This window comes from Pongo pygmaeus, chromosome 15, assembly GCF_028885625.2.
Source record: "Pongo pygmaeus isolate AG05252 chromosome 15, NHGRI_mPonPyg2-v2.0_pri, whole genome shotgun sequence".
In the NCBI taxonomy this organism is placed as follows: Eukaryota; Metazoa; Chordata; class Mammalia; order Primates; family Hominidae; genus Pongo; species Pongo pygmaeus.
This window is the reverse complement of record NC_072388.2, coordinates 104423589-104441631: the sequence shown is the minus strand read 5'-3', so window position 1 is coordinate 104441631 and position 18043 is coordinate 104423589. Positions and strand designations below refer to the sequence as shown.

At 52.3% G+C, this 18043-nt stretch overlaps 1 protein-coding gene across 3 annotated transcripts in view; it reads left to right on the top strand.

The window, feature by feature from the left end:
- Window positions 1-18043, top strand: part of BRF1 (BRF1 RNA polymerase III transcription initiation factor subunit) — a 77869-nt gene that overhangs the window by 1441 nt on the left and 58385 nt on the right. For 2 of the 3 annotated variants that reach the window (XM_054449188.2, XM_054449187.2), the window contains exon 2: window positions 13931-14011. In XM_054449188.2, the coding sequence (XP_054305163.1) occupies window positions 13931-14011 (81 nt within the window). Of the gene's footprint in view, window positions 1-8831; window positions 8851-13930; window positions 14012-18043 lie in introns of those variants that run through there. The other variant, XM_063652108.1, reaches the window with a different exon arrangement.

Here is an 18043-nt window from a genome sequence, read left to right as displayed (position 1 = left end):
TTTTGGTTGTTGTAACAGGTGTGTGGCATCTCATCATAGTGGTATTCTGTATTTCTCTACCGGCTAGTGATGTTCCACCTTGTTAGGGTGCTTGTTTGCCACGCCCGAATCCTCTTTGTTGAAATGTGTGCTCAAGTCTTATTTTTTATTTATCTTGAGACAGGATCTCACTCTGTGGCCCAGGCTGGTGTGCAATGGCCCAGTCATGGCTCACTGCAGCCTTGAACTCCTAGGCTCAGGCAATTCTCCTGCCTCAACCTCCTGAGTAGCTGAGACTACAGGTGCATGCCACCACGCTGTGATCATTTATTTTATTTTGTTTTTAGTAGAGACAAGGTCTCTATGTTGCCCAGGCTGGTCTCAAACTCCTGGGCTCAAGTGATACTCCAGCCTTGGCCTCCCAAATTGCTGGGATTACAGCGTGAGCCACCACACCCTGACTCTCATTTTTTATTTGGGTTGTTTTCTTATTGTTGAGTTTTGAGAGTTCTTTGTGGATTGTAGTTACAAGCCCTTTGTTGTATATGTGATTTTCAAAGCAGAAGTTTTTTTTTTTTTTTTTTTGAGATGGAGTCTTGCTCTGTCGCCCAGGCTGGAGTGCAGTGGCTCGATCTCGGCCCACTGCAAGCTCTGCCTCCCAGGTTCACGCCATTCTCCTGCCTCAGCCTCCCGAGTAGCTGGGACTACAGGAGCCCGCTACCATGCCCGGCTAATTTTTTTTGTATTTTTTAGTGGAGACGGGGTTTCACTGTGATAGCCGGGATGGTCTCAATCTCCTGACCTCGCGATCCGCCTACCTCGGCCTCCCAAAGTGCTGGGATTACAGGCGTGAGCCATCGCACCCAGCCTCAAAGCAGAAGTTTTAACTTTTTTTTTTTTTTGAGACAGAATCTTGTTCTGTGGTCCAGGCTGGAGTGCAGTGGCACAATCTCGTTTCACTGCAACCTCTGCCTCGCAGGTTCAAGTGATTCTCGTGCCTCAGCCTCCCAAGTACCTGGGATTACAGGCGTGCGCCACCTCACTTGGCTAATTTTTGTATTTTTAGTAGAGACAGCATTTCACCATGTTCGTCAGGCTGGTCTTGAATGCCTGACCTCAAGTGATCCGCCTGCCTCAGCCTCCCAAAGTGCTGGGATTACAGGCGTGAGCCACTGCGCCCAGTCTAAATCTGCGGCCCATCTACGTTTTGTATAAGGTGTGCTTTGTAGGCTGAGGCTCATTGTTTATGTGGAGCTCCCCTTGTTTCAACACCGTTTGTTGAAAGACTAAAGGCCTTTGCTCCCTCGGCTGTGCTCACTGGGCCCCGTCCGTGCAGGTCTGCCTCTGGGCCTTGTGTCCTGCCCTGTTGATCAGGTGCCGTTTCCTTTGTCAACATCGCACGCTTTTTTACTATACCTGTTATATTGTCCTGAAATCAGATATTGTGAGTCCCTCAACCTTTGTTCTTCCTTTTCAAAGTTGTTGTAGCTATTAATTTCCCTTTCCCTTTTTAATTTTAGAGTAAGTTTGTGCATCTCTGCAGGTCACATATTCTTACCTGAAATGCTTGGGACCAGAAGTGTTTTGGATACCGGAGTCTTCTGATTTTGGAATATCTGCATTATAATTACTGGTTAAGCATCCCTAATCCAAAAATCTGAAATCTGAGATGCTCCAGTGAGCATTTCCTTTGAGCATCGTGTTGATACTCAAGAAGTTTCATGTTTTGGAGCATTTATTTTTTATTTTATTTTATTTTTTTCTTGAGACGGAGTCTCGCTTTGCTGCCCAGGCTGGAGTGCAGTGGCACTATCTCAGCTCACTGCAAGCTCCGCCTCCTGGGTTTATGCCATTCTCCTGCCTCAACCTCCTGAGTAGCTGGGACTACAGGCGCCCGCCACCACACCTAGCTAATTTTTTTGTATTTTTAGTAGAGACAGGGTTTCACCATGTTAGCCGGGATGGTTTCGATCTCCTGACCTCATGATCCACCCGCCTCGGCCTCCCAAGGTGTTGGGATTACAGGCGTGAGCCACTGCGCCTGGCCGTTTTGGAGCATTTATAATCTCAGATTTTTGGATTTGGGATGTTCAACCTGTACAGAAGTGCTGGTGGGGTTTTCATTGGAATTGCATTAAACCTCTTGATAAATTTAGGCAGAGCTGACATTTTTTCTTTCTTTCTCTTTTTTTGAGACAGCGTCTCACTCTGTCACCCAGGCTGGAGTGCAGTGGCATGATCTCAGCTCACTGCACCCTCTGCCTCCCGAATTCAAGCGATTCTGCTGCCTCAGCCTTCTGAGTAGCTGGGGCTGCAGGCGCGTGCCACCACGCCCAGCTAATTTTTGTATATTTTTTAGTAGAGACGGGGTTTCACCATATTGGCCAGGCTGGTCTCAAACTCCTGACCTCGTGATCCGCCCGCTTTGGCCTCCCAAAGTACTGGGATTACAGGTCGGAGCCACCGCGCCCAGCTGACGTTTTTTCTATGTTGAATCTTGTAGTGCATGAACACAGTGTATGTTTGCATTCATTTAGATTTTCTTTGATATAGTCTGTCAGTGTTGGGTAGTTTCCAGCATACAGCTTCTGGACTTTTTTTTTGAGATGGAGTCTCGCTCTGTCACTCAGGCTGGAGTGCAGTGGTGTAACCTTGGCTCACTGCAACCTCTGCCTCTTGGATTCAAGCGATTCTCGTGCCTCAGCCTCCCAAGTAGCTGGGATTACAGGCACCCACCACCACACCTGGCTAATTTTTGTATTTTTAGTAGAGACAGGGTTTCACCATGTTAGCCAGGCTGGTCTCGAACTCCTGACCTCAAGTGATCCCCCCACTTCAGCCTCTCAAAGTGCTGGGATTACAGGCATGAGCTGCCATGCCTGGCCCTCTCTGGACATTTTTTAGATGTGTACCTAAACTCTATTAGGAGTTATTATAAGTGGAATTTTTTTTTAATTTAGTTTTCAACTCTTCATTGCTTGTTTATATAAATATGGTTGATTTCTGTGTGTTGTCCTGTTTCCTATGGCTTTGCTAAACTTACTTGTTAATTCCAGGAGTTTTTTTTTGTTTTTGTTTTTGTTTTGAGACAGTGTCTTGCTCTTGTTGCCCAGGCTGGAGTGCAGTGGTGCCATCTCGGCTCACTGCAACCTCCACCTCCCAGGTTTAAGCGATTCTCCTGCCTCAGCCTCCCAAGTAGCTGGGATTACAGGCACCCGTCACCGCACCCAGCTAAGTTTTTTTTCTTTCCTTTGATACGGTGTCTTGCTCTGTCACGCAGGCTGGAGTCCAGTGGCACAATCTCGGCTCACTGCAAGCTCCACCTCCCAGGTTCACGCCAATTCTCCTGCCTCAGCCTCCCAAGTAGCTGGGATTACAGGAGCCCAGCACCACGCCCGGCTAATTTTTTGTATTTTTAGTAGAGGTGGGGTTACACTGTGTTAGCCAGGATGGTCTCAATCTCCTGACCTCGTGATCCGCCCACCTCGGCCTCCCAAAGTCCTGGGATTACAGGTGTGAGCCGTCACACCTGGCCGCAGTTTTTGTATTTTTAGTAGAGATGGGGTTTTGCCATGTTGGCCAGGCAGTCCACCTGCCTTGGCCTCCCAACGTGCTGGGATTACAGGTGTGAGCCACCACACCTGGCCCCTAAGAGTTTTTAATACACTCCTTGAGTTTTTTTTTTTTTTTTTGAGATGGAGTGTCGCTCTGTTGCCCAGGCTGGAGTGCAGTGGTGCAATCTGGGCTCACTGCAACCTCCCCCTCCCGGATTCAAGCGATTCTCCTACCTCAGCCTCCTGAGTAGCTTGGGATTACATAGGAGCCCGCCACCATACCCGGCTGGTTTTTGTATTTGTAGTAGAGATGGGGTTTCACCATGTTGGCGAGGCTGGTCTCGAACTTCTAATCTCAAGTGATCCACATGCCTTGGCCCCTGAAAGTGTTGAGATTACAGGCGTGAGCCACCGCACCTGGCCTTTTTTTTTTCCTCTGGGACAAAGTCTCACTGTTGCTCAGACTGGAGTGTAGTGGTGTGATCACAGGTCACTGCAGCCTGGAACTTCTGGGTTCAAGAGATCCTTCCACCTACTCCAGAGTAGCTAGGACTATGGGCATGCACTACCATGCCCAGCTAATTAAAAAATTTTTTTTTGGTGGGGGAGACAGGGTCTGGGGTCTTGCTCAGTCACCCTGGCTGGAGTGCAGTGGTCATGGCTTACTGCAGTCCTAACCCCCTGGGCTCCAGTGACCTTCCCAGCTCAGCCTCCTGAGTTGCTGGGACTGCAGGTGCGCCCTACTATACCCAGCTAATTTTTGTATTTTTCTTGTAGAGATGGGGTTTTGCCATGTTGACCAGGCTGGTCTGGAACTCCTGGACTCAAGTAATTCTCCCGCCTTGGCCTCTCAAAGTTCTAGGATGACAGGTGTGAGCCAACGCCAATTTTTTTTTTTTTTTTTGTAGAGATGTGGTCTTGCTTTGCTGCTCAGGCTGGTCTCGAACTTCTGGCCTCAAGGCATCCTCCCACCTTGGCTGCCAAAGTGCTGGGATTAGCGGCGTGAGCTGCTTTGCTCGGCGCCGCATGTTCTGTTGAGGGTTCCTGCTGATGCCTGCGTGGGATATTGGCCTGTAGTTTTTCCTGTAATGTCCTTGTCTTGGATATCAGGGTTCTGCTCCTCATGGAATGGGTTGGGAAACGTTTCCTCTTCTATTTTCTGGAAGACATTATGTAGAGTTGGTGTTCTTTCTTTCTGAAATGTTTGGTAGAATTCACCAGCATAGCCATCTGGTCCCAAAGGTTTCTTTCTCAGAAGATTCTGCACTGTGGTTTTGGCTTCTTTCATCACTGAGGTTCTAGTTATATTTTACATGCTGTGTTTCACCTGGGGTGAGTTAGCCACTTGTGTTGAGGAATTGGTCCACTTGACCTAGTTGTTGAATTTGCCCAGAGAATTGTTCGAAGCATTCCCTTATCCTTTTGATATCTGTGGGGTCCACAGTGGCCTCCTTTTTCCTTTCAGATGTTGGTGTTTTGTGTCTTTTTTTCCCTTTGTCGCTCTTGCTAGAAGTTGATCCTTTTTTTGATCTTTTCTAAGAACTGGCTTGGGCTTCATTGAGTTTTCTCTCCTGCTCTTCCCTCCCCATCGTCTTCCATGCTCATACTCCCTGGGTGTCTTCCTGGGACTGCTGGGCACAGAGTGTGCAGCTGTGTCACAGTTGCCAAGACTTTGATGTCTGTTGGGATGATAACAACAGTAATAAAAGCAAGTTGTCATGGCAGCAGACGCAGGGTTTCCCGGGCAGGCACAGTGCTAAGTGCATCCGGGCCTGGTGACAGTGCGCTGCCCTCACTGTGCCCTGCTGGGGGAGGACGGTGGTGTGGAGCAGTGCAGAGCTGGAAGTCTGTCACCCGGGTGCTGTCAGAACAAGCTCAGAGCCAGTGCTGTCAGGTGGCCCCAAGATGCCTCTGAGCCCAGGCACACTCTCTCGAGGGAGGGGCAGGCACAGCAACCAACTGTGGTGGTCCTGGGGGAAGTGCTGTGAGGCGGCGGGTTCTTAGCCCCTGGGGACCGGCGCAGGCGGTGCCTGGGCAGAGAATGGGGAGGAGAGAGGGGAGCTGTTGCTCTGGGCAGCCCCTCTGTCTCCCAGGCAGGCTGTCTAGGTGCCCACTTGGCATCCTCCCTCCCTTGTCACAGTGGTGATCACAGGGGGCTGGAAACCTTGGTGACTTCTCAGTTTCCCTGGCACACAAGTAGGCCCCAGCCGCCCCTTCCTCCAGCCTTATCTTGAAAGCTGAGTTTGTTCTTTGAGCTGTCGTTTTCTAGTCCCAAGGCCACTGTCTTTCCTAGGTGTCTTACCTATTAATTGAGAACTAAGCCTGACACAGCCTCGCAGTTTACTCTGGAATATTTAACTAAGGCATCAGGGCAGGTGACCAGAGGCCTCAGGAGAGTCCCAGGAGGGTCCTGACCTTGGAAGCCAGGCCCCGCAGGGGAAACCACACTGGTGTTCCAGCGTCCCGGGGCTACCCGAGGAGAGACTGTGCAGAGAGAAGGGTGGGTGTCTGAGGACTGAGGCTCAGCATGGCTGGAGGGGCCAGGTGGACGGTGGAGTTGGGGGCTGTTGGCCTGGGGCCTTGGCAGTGCCCTGAGGAGGCCGTCTGCTCCACTGAGGCAAGGCGGGGCTTCCCTGTGAGCCCACATCAGTGTCCTGCGCTGCGTGTGCCCTGAGGCTTCCCTCTGCCAGCAGCTGATGGTGATGGCGCCCACACACCAGGCATCCCGGGCTCCTGCTTGCAGGGGGTCCCTCCTCCGTCCTGCGCAAGGAGCAGCACACCTCAGTGTCACCAGAACTTGTGGGGTGGGGAGCGTTTCCCATAATCACAACTTTCATTGGCTTCACAGTTAGAACTTTGAAGCTGGGGTGTCTGTGAGTGCTGCTGTTTTCCGTTTGGGGTCACGATGCAGCCGGACCTACCTTGTGACATGGCTGCATGTCACCTGGCGCTGGCCCTGGAGAGGGACACAGGAGGCGGAGTTGCCTTCGCCTGCTGGGAAGCTCCCACTGCCTCAGAGAAGGATGTGACCAGCCAGCCTCTCCCTGCAGCCTGGGGTTCTGAGCGTGGGCCTGGCCTCCTGGCGGTGCTCTGGTCCTGAGGGTGGAAGGCTCCGGGCTTCTGCCTCTGCTCCATGACCCCCAGAACCCTAAGTTGTGGCTGAAGGTACCTACTCTCAGGAAACGGGTGAATTCTGTCCCGTTGGCATCTGGGTGAGAGAGGAAGCCGCTGGTTAGCCTGCAGCGTGACACACGTCCTGTTTTCCGTAACCAAACTGTAATCACTACAAAACCAGCTCTCCTCAGCAGTGGCCTGGGGAAGGGGTCTGGGCTTGGGAAGGGTTCTGGGCCTGGGGAGGGGGTGTGGGCCTGGGGAAGGGGTGTGGGCCTGGGAAAGGGTTGCTCCTGGGAAGAGTCTGCACCTGGGAAGGGGTGTGGGCCTGAGAGGAGTCTGCATGTGGGAAGGGTTGTGTGCTTGAGAAGGGGTGTGCACCTGGGAAGGGTCTGCGCCTCAGGAGGGTCTGCGCGTGGGAAGGGGTGTGCGCATGGGAAGGGTCTGCGTCTGGGAAGGGTTGTGTGCCTGAGAAGGGGTCTGCGTCTGGGAAGGGGTGTGGGCCTGGGAAAGGGTTGCTCCTGGGAAGAGTCTGCACCTGGGAAGGGGTGTGGGCCCGAGAGGGGTCTGCGTGTGGGAAGGGTTGTGTGCCTGAGAAGGGGTGTGCGCCTGGGAAGGGTCTGCGCCTCAGAAGGGTCTGCGCGTGGGAAGGGGTGTGCGCATGGGAAGGGTCTGCGTCTGGGAAGGGTTGTGTGCCTGAGAAGGGGTCTGCGCCTGGGAAGGGGTGTGGGCCTGAGAGGGGTCTGCGCGTGGGAAGGGTTGTGTGCCTGAGAAGGGGTCTGCGCATGGGAAGGGGTGTGGGCCTGAGAGGGGTCTGCGCGTGGGAAGGGGTGTGTGCATGGGAAGGGTCTGTGTCTGGGAAGGGGTGTGGGCCTGGGAAGGGGTGTGGGCTGCCGTGCTTGGTCCTGTTTGTCAGTGCTCCTCCCAGATATCTGATGCTACTGCATCCAGCCCCACCAGTAGGCACATGCCCTGTGTTCCCGGGTCCCCGGTTCCCCGTCCTCAGCACTCAGGGATGCACTACAGTCTGGTCCAGCCTCCTTTGGCCACTTACCTGTGGGACCCCTGAATTCCTCTCCATCCATTACTGCCCAGCCAGCCAGGCCTCCTACAGGTGTCTCCCCTTAAAAGAAGTTTCCAGCCAGGTGTGGTAGCCCATGCTTGTAATCCCAGGATTTTGGGAAACCAAGGTGGGAGGATCACTTCAGGTCAAGAGTTTGAGACCAGCGTGGGCAACATAGTGAAACTGTCTCTACGAAAACTAAAAAAAACAAAACAAGAAAAAACTCTGAAATACAAAAATTAGCTGGGCATGGTGGTGGGCACCTGTAATCCCAGCTACTTGGGAGACTGAGGCATGAGAATCACTTGAACCCGGGAGGTGGAGGTTGCAGTGAGCCAAGATCATGCCACTGCACTCCAGCCTGGGCGACAGGAGCGAAACTCTGTCTTGTCTCCAAAAGAACAAACAAAGAAAACAAAAAATAAGAAAACATTACCTAGGCATGGTGGCGCATGCCTGTGGTCCCACCTATTTGGGAGTCTGAGGTGGGAGGACTCCTTGAGCCCGAGAGATTGAGGCTGCAGTGAGCCATGATGGTGCCCCTGCACTTTAGCCTGGGTGACAGAGTGAGACCTATCTCTTTTTTGTTTCTTTTTTTTGAGATGGAGTGTCTCTCTTGTTGCCCAGTCTGGAGTGCAGTGGCGCAATCTCAGCTCACTGCAGCCTCCGCCTCCCGGGTTCAAGCGATTTTCCTGCCTCGGCCTCCCAAGTAGCTGGGATTACAGGCATACACCACCACGCCCGGCTAATTTTTCTGTTTTTAGTAGAGACGGGGTTTCGCCATGTTGGCCAGGCTGGTCTCAAACTCCTGACCCAGGTGATCCACCCGCCTTGGCCTCCGAAAGTGCTGGGATTACAGGCGTGAGCCACCACACCCGGCCAGACCCTGTCTCTTAAAAAAAGGAAGTTTCACAGCAGCAACAGAAAGCCTCCAGTTAAAAAAAAATTTTTTTTTTTGATGGAGTCTTGGCTCACTGCAACCTCCATCTCCTGGGTTCAAGCAGTTCTCCTGCCTCAGCCTCCCGAGTAGCTGGGACTACAGGAGCACACCAGCACGCCTGGCTAATTCTTTTTTTTTGTATTTTTTAGTAGAGACGGAGTTTCGCCCTGTTGGCCAGGCTGGTCTTGAACTTCTGACCTCAGGTGACCCGCCCACATCGGCCTCCCAAAGTGCTGAGATTACTGTCGTGAACCACTGAGCCCGCCCCCAGTTAAGTTAAATGAGCACATGAATATTAAAGGTTATTGCTTCCTCATGTTGGAAGAATCCTGGAGTGAAATGGACAGTGAGTGCTGTGCTGGGTCTTTCAGGACATGGAGGGCCGCTGGCCCACCTTTCTGTCTGTTCCACGGTATGGGGTGTTGCTGGCTTTGCTGGAGCTCAGAGGTGCTCCCTGCAGCCTCTGGCCCTCCTCTGGCTCTGGTAGAACCGCAGGTCCTCCCTTGCTGTCCACAGGGGGGCAGTCTCAGCCAGGCCCCACAAGACCTGGCCCCTTCCACACGTCAGTTCCAGCTAACGGGAACTAGCACATATTTTTTGTTATAGAAACGCGCTATGGAAAATACCACGTTTTTAGAAGTAAAGGGCATCGTGGCAGTTTCAGCCAGAGGTAGCACTTTCCTCTTTCATCCTCCCCGTGGGTTAGTGTTCTGAGGTTTCACACTGTCCACACGTGTCCTGTGTGTGTGCCTGCAAGTGTGCACGCACCAGGGCGTGAGGGAAGCAGAAGCCAGGAGGCGCTTCCAGAGCAGGTGCAGCAGCGTGGCCCCAGGGAGGGTGACTGTGGTGTTGGGGGACAGGGAGAACAACACAGGGACAGGAAACAGAGGTCCTGGGGTGTGAGGAAGGTACGGGAGGCTGGAGGGTGCAAGAGAGAGTGATGGAGGAGGGAGGGCAGAGGTGGCAGGTGGTGGAGCTGCTGACGCACGCAGCTTTGCAGTGTGCTGTGGTGCAAGCTGATGGGTGTGGGTCAAGGAGTGAAGAGATTGTGTGAAACACAACCAGAATCAAAATCATCACTGTAATTTAACGTGGCATCTCACTGTGTGGCCCTGTTCTGTTAGAAGCACGCCTGCCGCCCACTGTACCTAGGTAGGGAAACGTGGCTATAACAGAGGCTGTACGGCGTCCCCTATTCTTGGAAGGTGGGGCTTCAGGGGCTTTTTATTTATTTGTTTGTTTTTGAGATGGAGTTTCACTCTTGTTGCCCAGGCTGGGGTGCAATGGCGCGATCTCGGCTCACCGCAACCTCTGCCTCCCAGGTTCAAGTGATTCTCCTGCTTCAGCCTCCTGAGTAGCTGGGATTACAGGCATGTGCCACCACGCCTGGCTAATTTTGTATTTTTAGTAGACACGGGGTTTCTCCTTGTTGGTTAGGCTGGTCTCGAACTCCCGACCTCAGGTGATCCAAACGCCTCGGCCTCCCAAAGTGCTGGGGTTATAGGCATGAGCCACCGCACCCAGCTGGCTTTTTATACTTTGATCATTGTCCTTTTTCTAATGTGGTATTATATGAATTATTTATTAAAAGCATTATATACACTAATTAGAATATAGTGAGATTTTTCTTTTTCTAAAGTAAAAGTTGGTGAGGGAGCGTGTGCTGGAGACCAGCATGCTAGGGGCCACACAGACTGGTGATCTTAATTCGAAAGCTTAGAAAAAACAGGCCGAGCGCGGTGGCTTATGCCTGTAATCCCAGCACTTTGGGAGGCCAAGGTGGGTGGATCACTTGAGGTCGGGAATTCAAGGCCAGCCTGGCCAACGTGGTGAAACCTCGTCTCTAGTAAAAATACAAAAATCAGCTGGGCGTGGTGGCATGCACCTGTAGTTCCAGCTACTCGGGAGGCTGAAGCAGGAGAATCACTTGAACCCAGGAGGCGGAGGTTGCAGTGAGCTGAGATCGCACCACTACACTCCAGCCTGGGTGATAGAGCGAGACTCGGTCTCCAAAAAAAAAAAAAAGAATACACAGTGCTTGTGAAACAAAGAACTCTGAGGGAGGGTCGGAGTTGTAGGCACCTTGAGCTCAGCCTGGGGGGGCCTGGGCCAGATTTCTGCAGAATTTAGAGTTGGCTCATCAGTGCTGCTCAAAGCCCCCTTATTCCAGGACGGGTCTCTCCTGAGTCCTGTGTGTCTCCCTGGCCTCTCTTCTGGATTGTCACATCAGCAGGCACCTCACTGTGGCCCTGCCAGGTCTTCTCTCGCCCCCACAAGGAGACCACTGTGACCTGCTCCAGCTTCTCTTTATTTTATTATTTTTTGAGACAGGTTCTCACTGTGTTGCTCAGGCTGGAGTGCAGTGGTACATCACAGCTCACTGCAGACTCCACCTTCTGGACTCAAACGATCTGCCTGCCTCAGCCACCTAAGTAGCTGGGACCACAGGCATGCCCCACCACACCCTGCTAATTTTTTTTTTTTGTAGAGATTGGATCTTGCTATGTTGTCCAGGCTGGTCTTGAACTCCTGGGCTCAATCAGTCTTCCTGCCTCAGCCTCTCAAAGTGCTGGGATTGCAGATATGAGCCACCACGCCTGGCCTGTTCTAGCTTCTTTTGTTTTTGAGACAGGGTCTTGCTCTGTCACCCAGGCTGGAGTGCAGTGGCACGATCTCAGCTCATTGCAGCCTTGACCTCCTGGGCTCTAGTGATCCTCCAACCTCAGCCTCCTAAGTAGTAGGACCACAAGCAGGTGCCACCACACCCAGCTAATTTTTTTCAGTTTTTTTTTTGTAGAAATGGGTCTCCCCCCATCCTGGCTAACACAGTGAAACCCCGTTTCTACTAAAAACACAAAAAATTAGCCGGGCGTGGTTGCGGGTGCCTGTAGTCCCAGCTACTCGGGAGGCTGAGGCAGGAGAATGGCGTGAACCCAAGAAGCAGAGCTTGCAGTGAGCCGAGATCGCGCCACTGCACTCCAGCCTGGGTGACAGAGCGAAACTCCGTCTCAATAAAAAAAAAAAGAAAGAAAGAAATGGATCTCCCCGTATTGCCCAGGCTGGTATTGAACTCCTGGGTTGAGCAATCTTCCTGCTCTGGCCTCCCAAAGTGTTGGGACCACAGGTGTGAGCCACCATGCCTGGCCATCGCTCTGGCTTCTTTTTTATTTTATTTTATTTTTATTTTTATTTTTTTGAGATGGAGTCTTGCTCTGTCACCCAGGCTGGAGTGCAGTGGCACGATCTCGGCTCACTGCAACCTCCGCCTCCTGGGTTCAAGCGATTCTCCTGCCTCAGCCTCCTGAGTAGCTGGGATCACAGGCACCCGCCACCGTGCCTGGCTAATTTTGTATTTTTAGTGGAGACACAGTTTCACCGTGTTAGCCAGGATGGTCTCGTTATCTCCCGTCCTCGTGATCCGCCCACCTCGGCCTCCCAAAGTGCTGGGATTACTACAGGCGTGAGCCACCGCACCCGGACCTGCTCCAGCTTCTTGAAGGCCACTAGGTTTGTGGCAATTTTTATGGCAGCCACAGAAAACTAGTACATAGATCCCAGTTGTGACAACCCAGGTAGTCTCCAGGCACTGCCCCCGTCCCGGCACCACCTTTGTTGGAGAGGCCTGTGCTCAGTGCCGGTGCCCTGCTGCTGCTGCCGGCCGTCCCTGTGGCCACGTTACCCACCAGGAGGCCGGCTCTGGGCCTCAGCCTGAAGGAGGCCCGGGCTTTGCCTCTGCTGCCGCTGGGAAAAGCTGAGTGCCACCTGACCCCGTTCAGCTCTGAGTTCCCGGACGGGCCCAGTAGCTGCCCCTTGCTCTCTTCAAAACTTTCTTGGCTGCTCTAGTTCCTTTTTGCTTCCAGCTGAACTTTAGAATCATTTTACTGGAGTCTTTAAAGAGTGTTGTTAGTATTTGTTTGGGATTCAGTTACATTCACAGTGAAGCCAGAGGCCGTGCCTGTTCTGCCTTGTCTGTGCTGGTGGCTGCCCCTGGATGACCCTGAGGTCCCTGCCTCATGCTTTCCCTGGAGGGCCTGGCCCCAGGCTCCAGCGATTGGCTTTCTGCTTCTGCATCCCATCCTTCCAGTGTCCTCCGACAGGCCCTGCACACTTGCCTTCCCCCAAGTGGCCAAGGTTGTCTGCGCGTCCCCTGATTGCAGCAGCCTCCAGTCCTGTGTCTGTGCTTTGTCACAAATGCCACTGGCCCCTGTGCCGGCCATTGAGGGCCGACGCTGCGGGGCGGGGGGCACTTTCCAGCTCTCCGCATCTTTGGGCATGCCTGGGGCCTCCCCTCACTGTTCTCGTTGGAAGATCAGGCTGCAGCGTTTGGGTTGGTGAACCTGGTGAGCAATCCACATGTCCACCGTGCTCATTGGGAGATCAGGCTGCAGCGATCGGGCTGGTGAACCTGGTGAACAATCTAAATGTCCACCTGATGTTTCCAGAGGTACCAGGGCCAGGTCTTAACCCCGAAGCCCTGCAGGGCAGAATGTGGTGGATGTCATAGGCATGCTGTCAGTTGGCAGAGCTCCAGAGTAGAGTGCCCAGCAGGTTCAGCTGCAGCCTCCCTATGGGTGGGTGGACTGAGGTGTGGGGGCCTTCTGCAGACTGGCTGGTTGCAGTGCCTTGGGGCACATGGGATGGTACTTGTGTCCCCTGCAGTCCAGCAGGGAGGTGGATGCGTTCACGTGTGGTGACCATGCAGGAGTGATATCTGAGTGGGCTGGCCTGGGGCACGGGGGACGGCCAGCCCATGCTGTGTGTGCACAACTTGCAGAGGTTTGGAGGTACATCTGTGTTCTCGCCCGGCAGCCGTTTGACAGTGTCCACTCTGGACTTGCAGTGTGTTAGGGACATGGTTAGAAAATGCAGAAAGTGCCTCTAATCCCAGCCGGGCGTGGTGGCAGGTGCCTGTAGTCCCAGCTACTTGGGAGGCTGAGACAGGAGAATGGCGTGAACCCAGGAGGCGGAGCTTGCCGTGAGTGGAGATGGGGCCACTGCACTCCAGCCTGGGCGAAAGAGCGAGATTGTCTCAAAAAAAAAAAAAAAAGAAAATGCAGAAAGTGCACTTGGCCCACCCTCAACCCTGCTGGCTGGGCAGAGTGAGAGATGCTTCCCCCACTGGGGTTCCTGGCTCAGTGACGGAGGTGCAGGGGGCTGACCTGCTGCTTCCCCTGTGAATGCTGACCCCCGCTTTGTTTTCACTTTGTGTCTGTGGTTGTCATGAAAGGGTTGTAAATGCAGATCTCCAGGTTTTGGCTGATCTGTCTTTTTTTGTGTTTCCAGGTGCTGGCAAAACCCCAACTCTGGGTGGCGGCTTCCACGTGAATCTGGGGAAGGAGTCAAGAGCGCAGACCCTGCAGAATGGTATTTCCCACCGCGGATGCTGCTGAGCGTGTGGCGGGTCCCAGAGATGGGGATGGTGGTGCGAGGGTGGGGGGGGGCACTGACTCAGCCGTGGACCTCATGGCCTGCCACTTCCTCGTCACCCCTGCACACCCAGCCCAGGCTGCCTTCCAGGAGGAATCGTGCCCTGAGTCCCCTCCTGGGTGTCCTGCAGACTCTGCCAGGGCTGCTTGGGGAGAACCCAGTGGATCCCGCAGGATCCACAGCCATTGCTTGCTGGTCTCTGTGAGATGGAGGCAGAAATAACACATTTATAGCAGTTGGATATTGTAGTGACATTCTCTCTGCGTTTTGTCAAAGTGCCAGTTCACCACAAACTGGAGAAATGTCTGCTGGGTTATTTGTCTTATGATTGAGTTGAAAAAGTTCTGTATGTGTTTTAGGTACAAGTCTTTTATCGGATGTGTGATTTTATGTGTTTTAGGTACAAGTCATTTATCGGATGTGTGATTTTATGTGTTTTAGGTACAAGTCTTTTATCAGATGTGTGATTTATAGGACATTTTCAGCCATTTCATGTGTTCCTTTCATTTTCTTCTGTCTTTTTATTTTTCGCTGGTATCCTTTGGAGCATGAATGTTTTAAATTCTGATAGTATCCAGTTTACCTATTTAGTCTCTTGATGGCTGTGCTTTTGGTATCATAACTAACAAATGTTGCCTAATCCAGTCCAAATCGTGAAGATTTGTGCTTCTGATTTTTTGGAGTTTTGTGCCTTCAGCTCTTTCCAGTAGGTTTTGGTCCATATTGAGTCAGCGTTTGCATGTGATGTAAAGTAAGGGCCTACCTTCACTCTTGCACGTGCAGACCCAGTTTTCTCAGGACCATGTGTTGGAAATACTGTGTTTTCCCAGTTGGCATCCTCTTGGTGCCCTTGCTGAAAATCGATTGACCGTAAACCTAAAAGCTTATTTCTGGATCCTCAGTTTGGCTTAGTGACTGCATGACAGTCCTGGTGCTCATTCCACACTGTTCAGGACACTGAAGCTTTGCAGTCAGTTTTGAAATCAGGAACTGTGAGTCCTCTAACTGCTCTTTTTCAAAAGTGTTATGTTGCCTGTTTGAAGTCCCTTGAGTGGCAATATGAATTTTAGGATCAGCTTGTCAGTTTCTGCCAAGAGGTCAGCTGGGATTTTGACGGGGATTGTGTTAATATGTTGATCATTTTGGGGAACACTGCCGCCTAAACAGTGTTAAGTCTTCTGATACCTGAATACGGTATTTCTTTCCATTTATTTGGGTCTTCTTTAATTTGTTTCAACAGTTTTATTAGTTCTCAGAGTAGAAGTTTTATACTTCTTTTGTTGAATTTATTCTCAGTTGATATGTATTGATCTTGTATCTTGCAACCTGGCTGAACTCATTCTTTATGCTTAAGAGTTTTTTAGCGTATTGCTTAGGATTTTCGTTACAAGATCGTGTTATCTTTCCTTTCTAGTCTAGTGCCTGTTTTTTGTTTTTGTTTTTTTGTTTACCACATTGAATAGCAGTGGTGTGAACAGACATCCTCTTGTCCTTGATCCTGGGGAAGCATCCAGTCTTCACCATTGAGTGTGGGTTGGCCGTGGGTCAGTCCAGGCAGGGATACTTTATGCTAGGATCTCTTCGGCTTCACTGTTTCATTGAGTATACTCTCAGGAACCTGAGGACCACGTGAGGGATCCTTGTGATCAGTGCAGCCATGTCCTGCAGCCTTAGTCTGGATGTTGGAAGGTGGTCGGGATGGGTAGAACATCTCTTGTGGACAGCACGTCACCCTGGCCATTTTCTCCTGGGCCATCTCCAGGAGTCCAGGCTCTTGAGCACCTGCCTCTGCTCCTGGCTGCTGCTGCCGACGGGTGGCCAGCACCGACATACCTAGGCTGGCAGGGGTAGTTGGGCTTGCGATGATCCCTCACAGCAGAGTGGATGGATCCTTACGCTTCCCTTGTGCTTTTTTCCTTGCCCCGCCGTGGACTTACTAGTAGAGGAGTATAATCAGTGCCTTTCTTCCTGACTGCCAGTGTGATTCTTCTGCAATAGAGAGCACCCTCTGTGTGATTTCAGTCTTCGGAAATGCTTCGAGCCGTGGCCCGGTGGAAGGCCAGTTTTGTGGACGTGCATGTGTGTTGGGCGCTTGAATGCGTTTCCTGCAGGAAGCGGGTGCAGCGCAGCACATCCCTCTTCCTCTCCGTTGGCTGGTTCTCTGTGTCTGTCACCGAGAGTGTGCGTGAAGACCTGGCACAGTGACTGGATTCGTCCTCTCCTACCCATGGTTTTGTCAGTTTTTTGTTTTGTCTGTTTCAAGACTTACTGGCACACACGTTTACAGTTCCTCCAGGTGGTGGCTGGGGCTGCGCTGCCCAGGGGCCCTCCTGACCTTCAGGCTGCCTGGGTTGGGGCCCAGCTTTGCCCACTGCTTGTGGTGCCACTAGGCTGTCTCCTTTTTTCTTCTACTGACTTCGAGATTTTCTCCTTGTGAAGAGCTTTGTTCTCCACAGACAATATAGTCTGTATTTTCCCAAAAACTCGCGGTACCTTTACTAGAGTTGGTCGTGCCTCAGACCTATATAAATTGCAAAGAGTGTGTCGGTGCAGACGCGTGCATTGCAATAAGATTGGAAAGCAACAACAGAGAAAGAGAAATAGCTCATCTTACCTTTTCAAAAGCCCTTTAAATACCTTTGGTTCAAGAAAGAAATGAAAATGGAACATACAGGCTCCCTAATTAGGGGTGAGTGTCAGTGAAGGTTGTGGCCCTGCAGGCCCAGGAGGCCCCATGGACCCCACTCACTGTGTGGGGGATGATGCGGGGCCCCCACCCCTCTTGAGTCTTACTGGGGATGGGTGGTTCTGGGGGACCCTATGCCGACCTTTGTACCTGGGCTCCCACCTGAGGTTCTGCAGCTGCAGCCCGAGTACCTGCAGCAGCAGGGGCCATGCCCTGCTGCCCACTCAGTGAGCTCTGCCACCCACCTGCCCCGGGCCAGGCACCGCTCCTGCCTGGGTGGGGTGTGGGGCTGAGGGAGGCTGTCGGTCCCTCCCCTGTCCTGTTTCCTGCTGACTTTTCGCCGGAGTCGTCCCTTCCGCTGCCAGTCAGGCCCCCTGCTGTGGCAGTGATGCCCTCCTCTGCCTTGGCTGGCTGGGCCCGCTGTACCTCCTTGCTGTTGAGTGTCCTGGGAGCGTGTCTGTGGGGCAGATCCTAACATATTTTTCAAATACTTCTGGAGACACGAGAGGGGATTTTGGCCCATTGTAACTGGCACATTTCTGATGCCTTGGGCTCTTCCTGCCTCTTATTTTGTATTTCGTATTTATCTTACCCTTTGTTTGTTTGTTTTTTGAGACGGAGTCTCACTCTGTCACCCAGGCTGGAGTGCAGTGGCGTGATCTGGGCTCACTGCAACCTCCGCCTCTTGGGTTCAAGCGACTCTCCTGCCTCAGCCTCCCGAGTAGCTGGAGTTACAAGTGCCCACCATCACACCCGGCTAATTTTTGTATTTTTAGTAGAGACGTGGTTTCGCCATGTTGGCCAGGCTTATCTCGAACTCCTGACCTCAGGTGATCCACCCGCCTTGGCCTCCCAAAGTGCTCGAATTAGAGGTGTGAGCCACCGCACCTGGCTGTATTTATCTTACTTTTAAAAAACCCTTTATTTTGATTGATTGATTTATCATGGGTTATGTTTGTTTAAATTTTGTTTATTCTCCTTTGTTCTCCCCATACCGCCCTGGTTGAATGTTTCACATCAGCCCTGGTCCCGCTGCAAGCTTGGCCCACCGCCTCCACTCCTGCCTGCCACCCAGCCTGCCGGGTTTGGTGGAAATCTGTGAATGTAGCTTCCGACTGTTACTGTTTTGGTAAAGTCTTGATTGCCTTAGAAAACTGGAAAGATGGAAACAAACTCGCGGGCCACCCCTCCTGCCCGCAGTGATGGTCATGTTCTGCGAGGACTCTGTCTCCTCTGCTTGCCTCTGTGCACCCTGCGAGGTCACAGGCCCCTCCTTTGGTTTG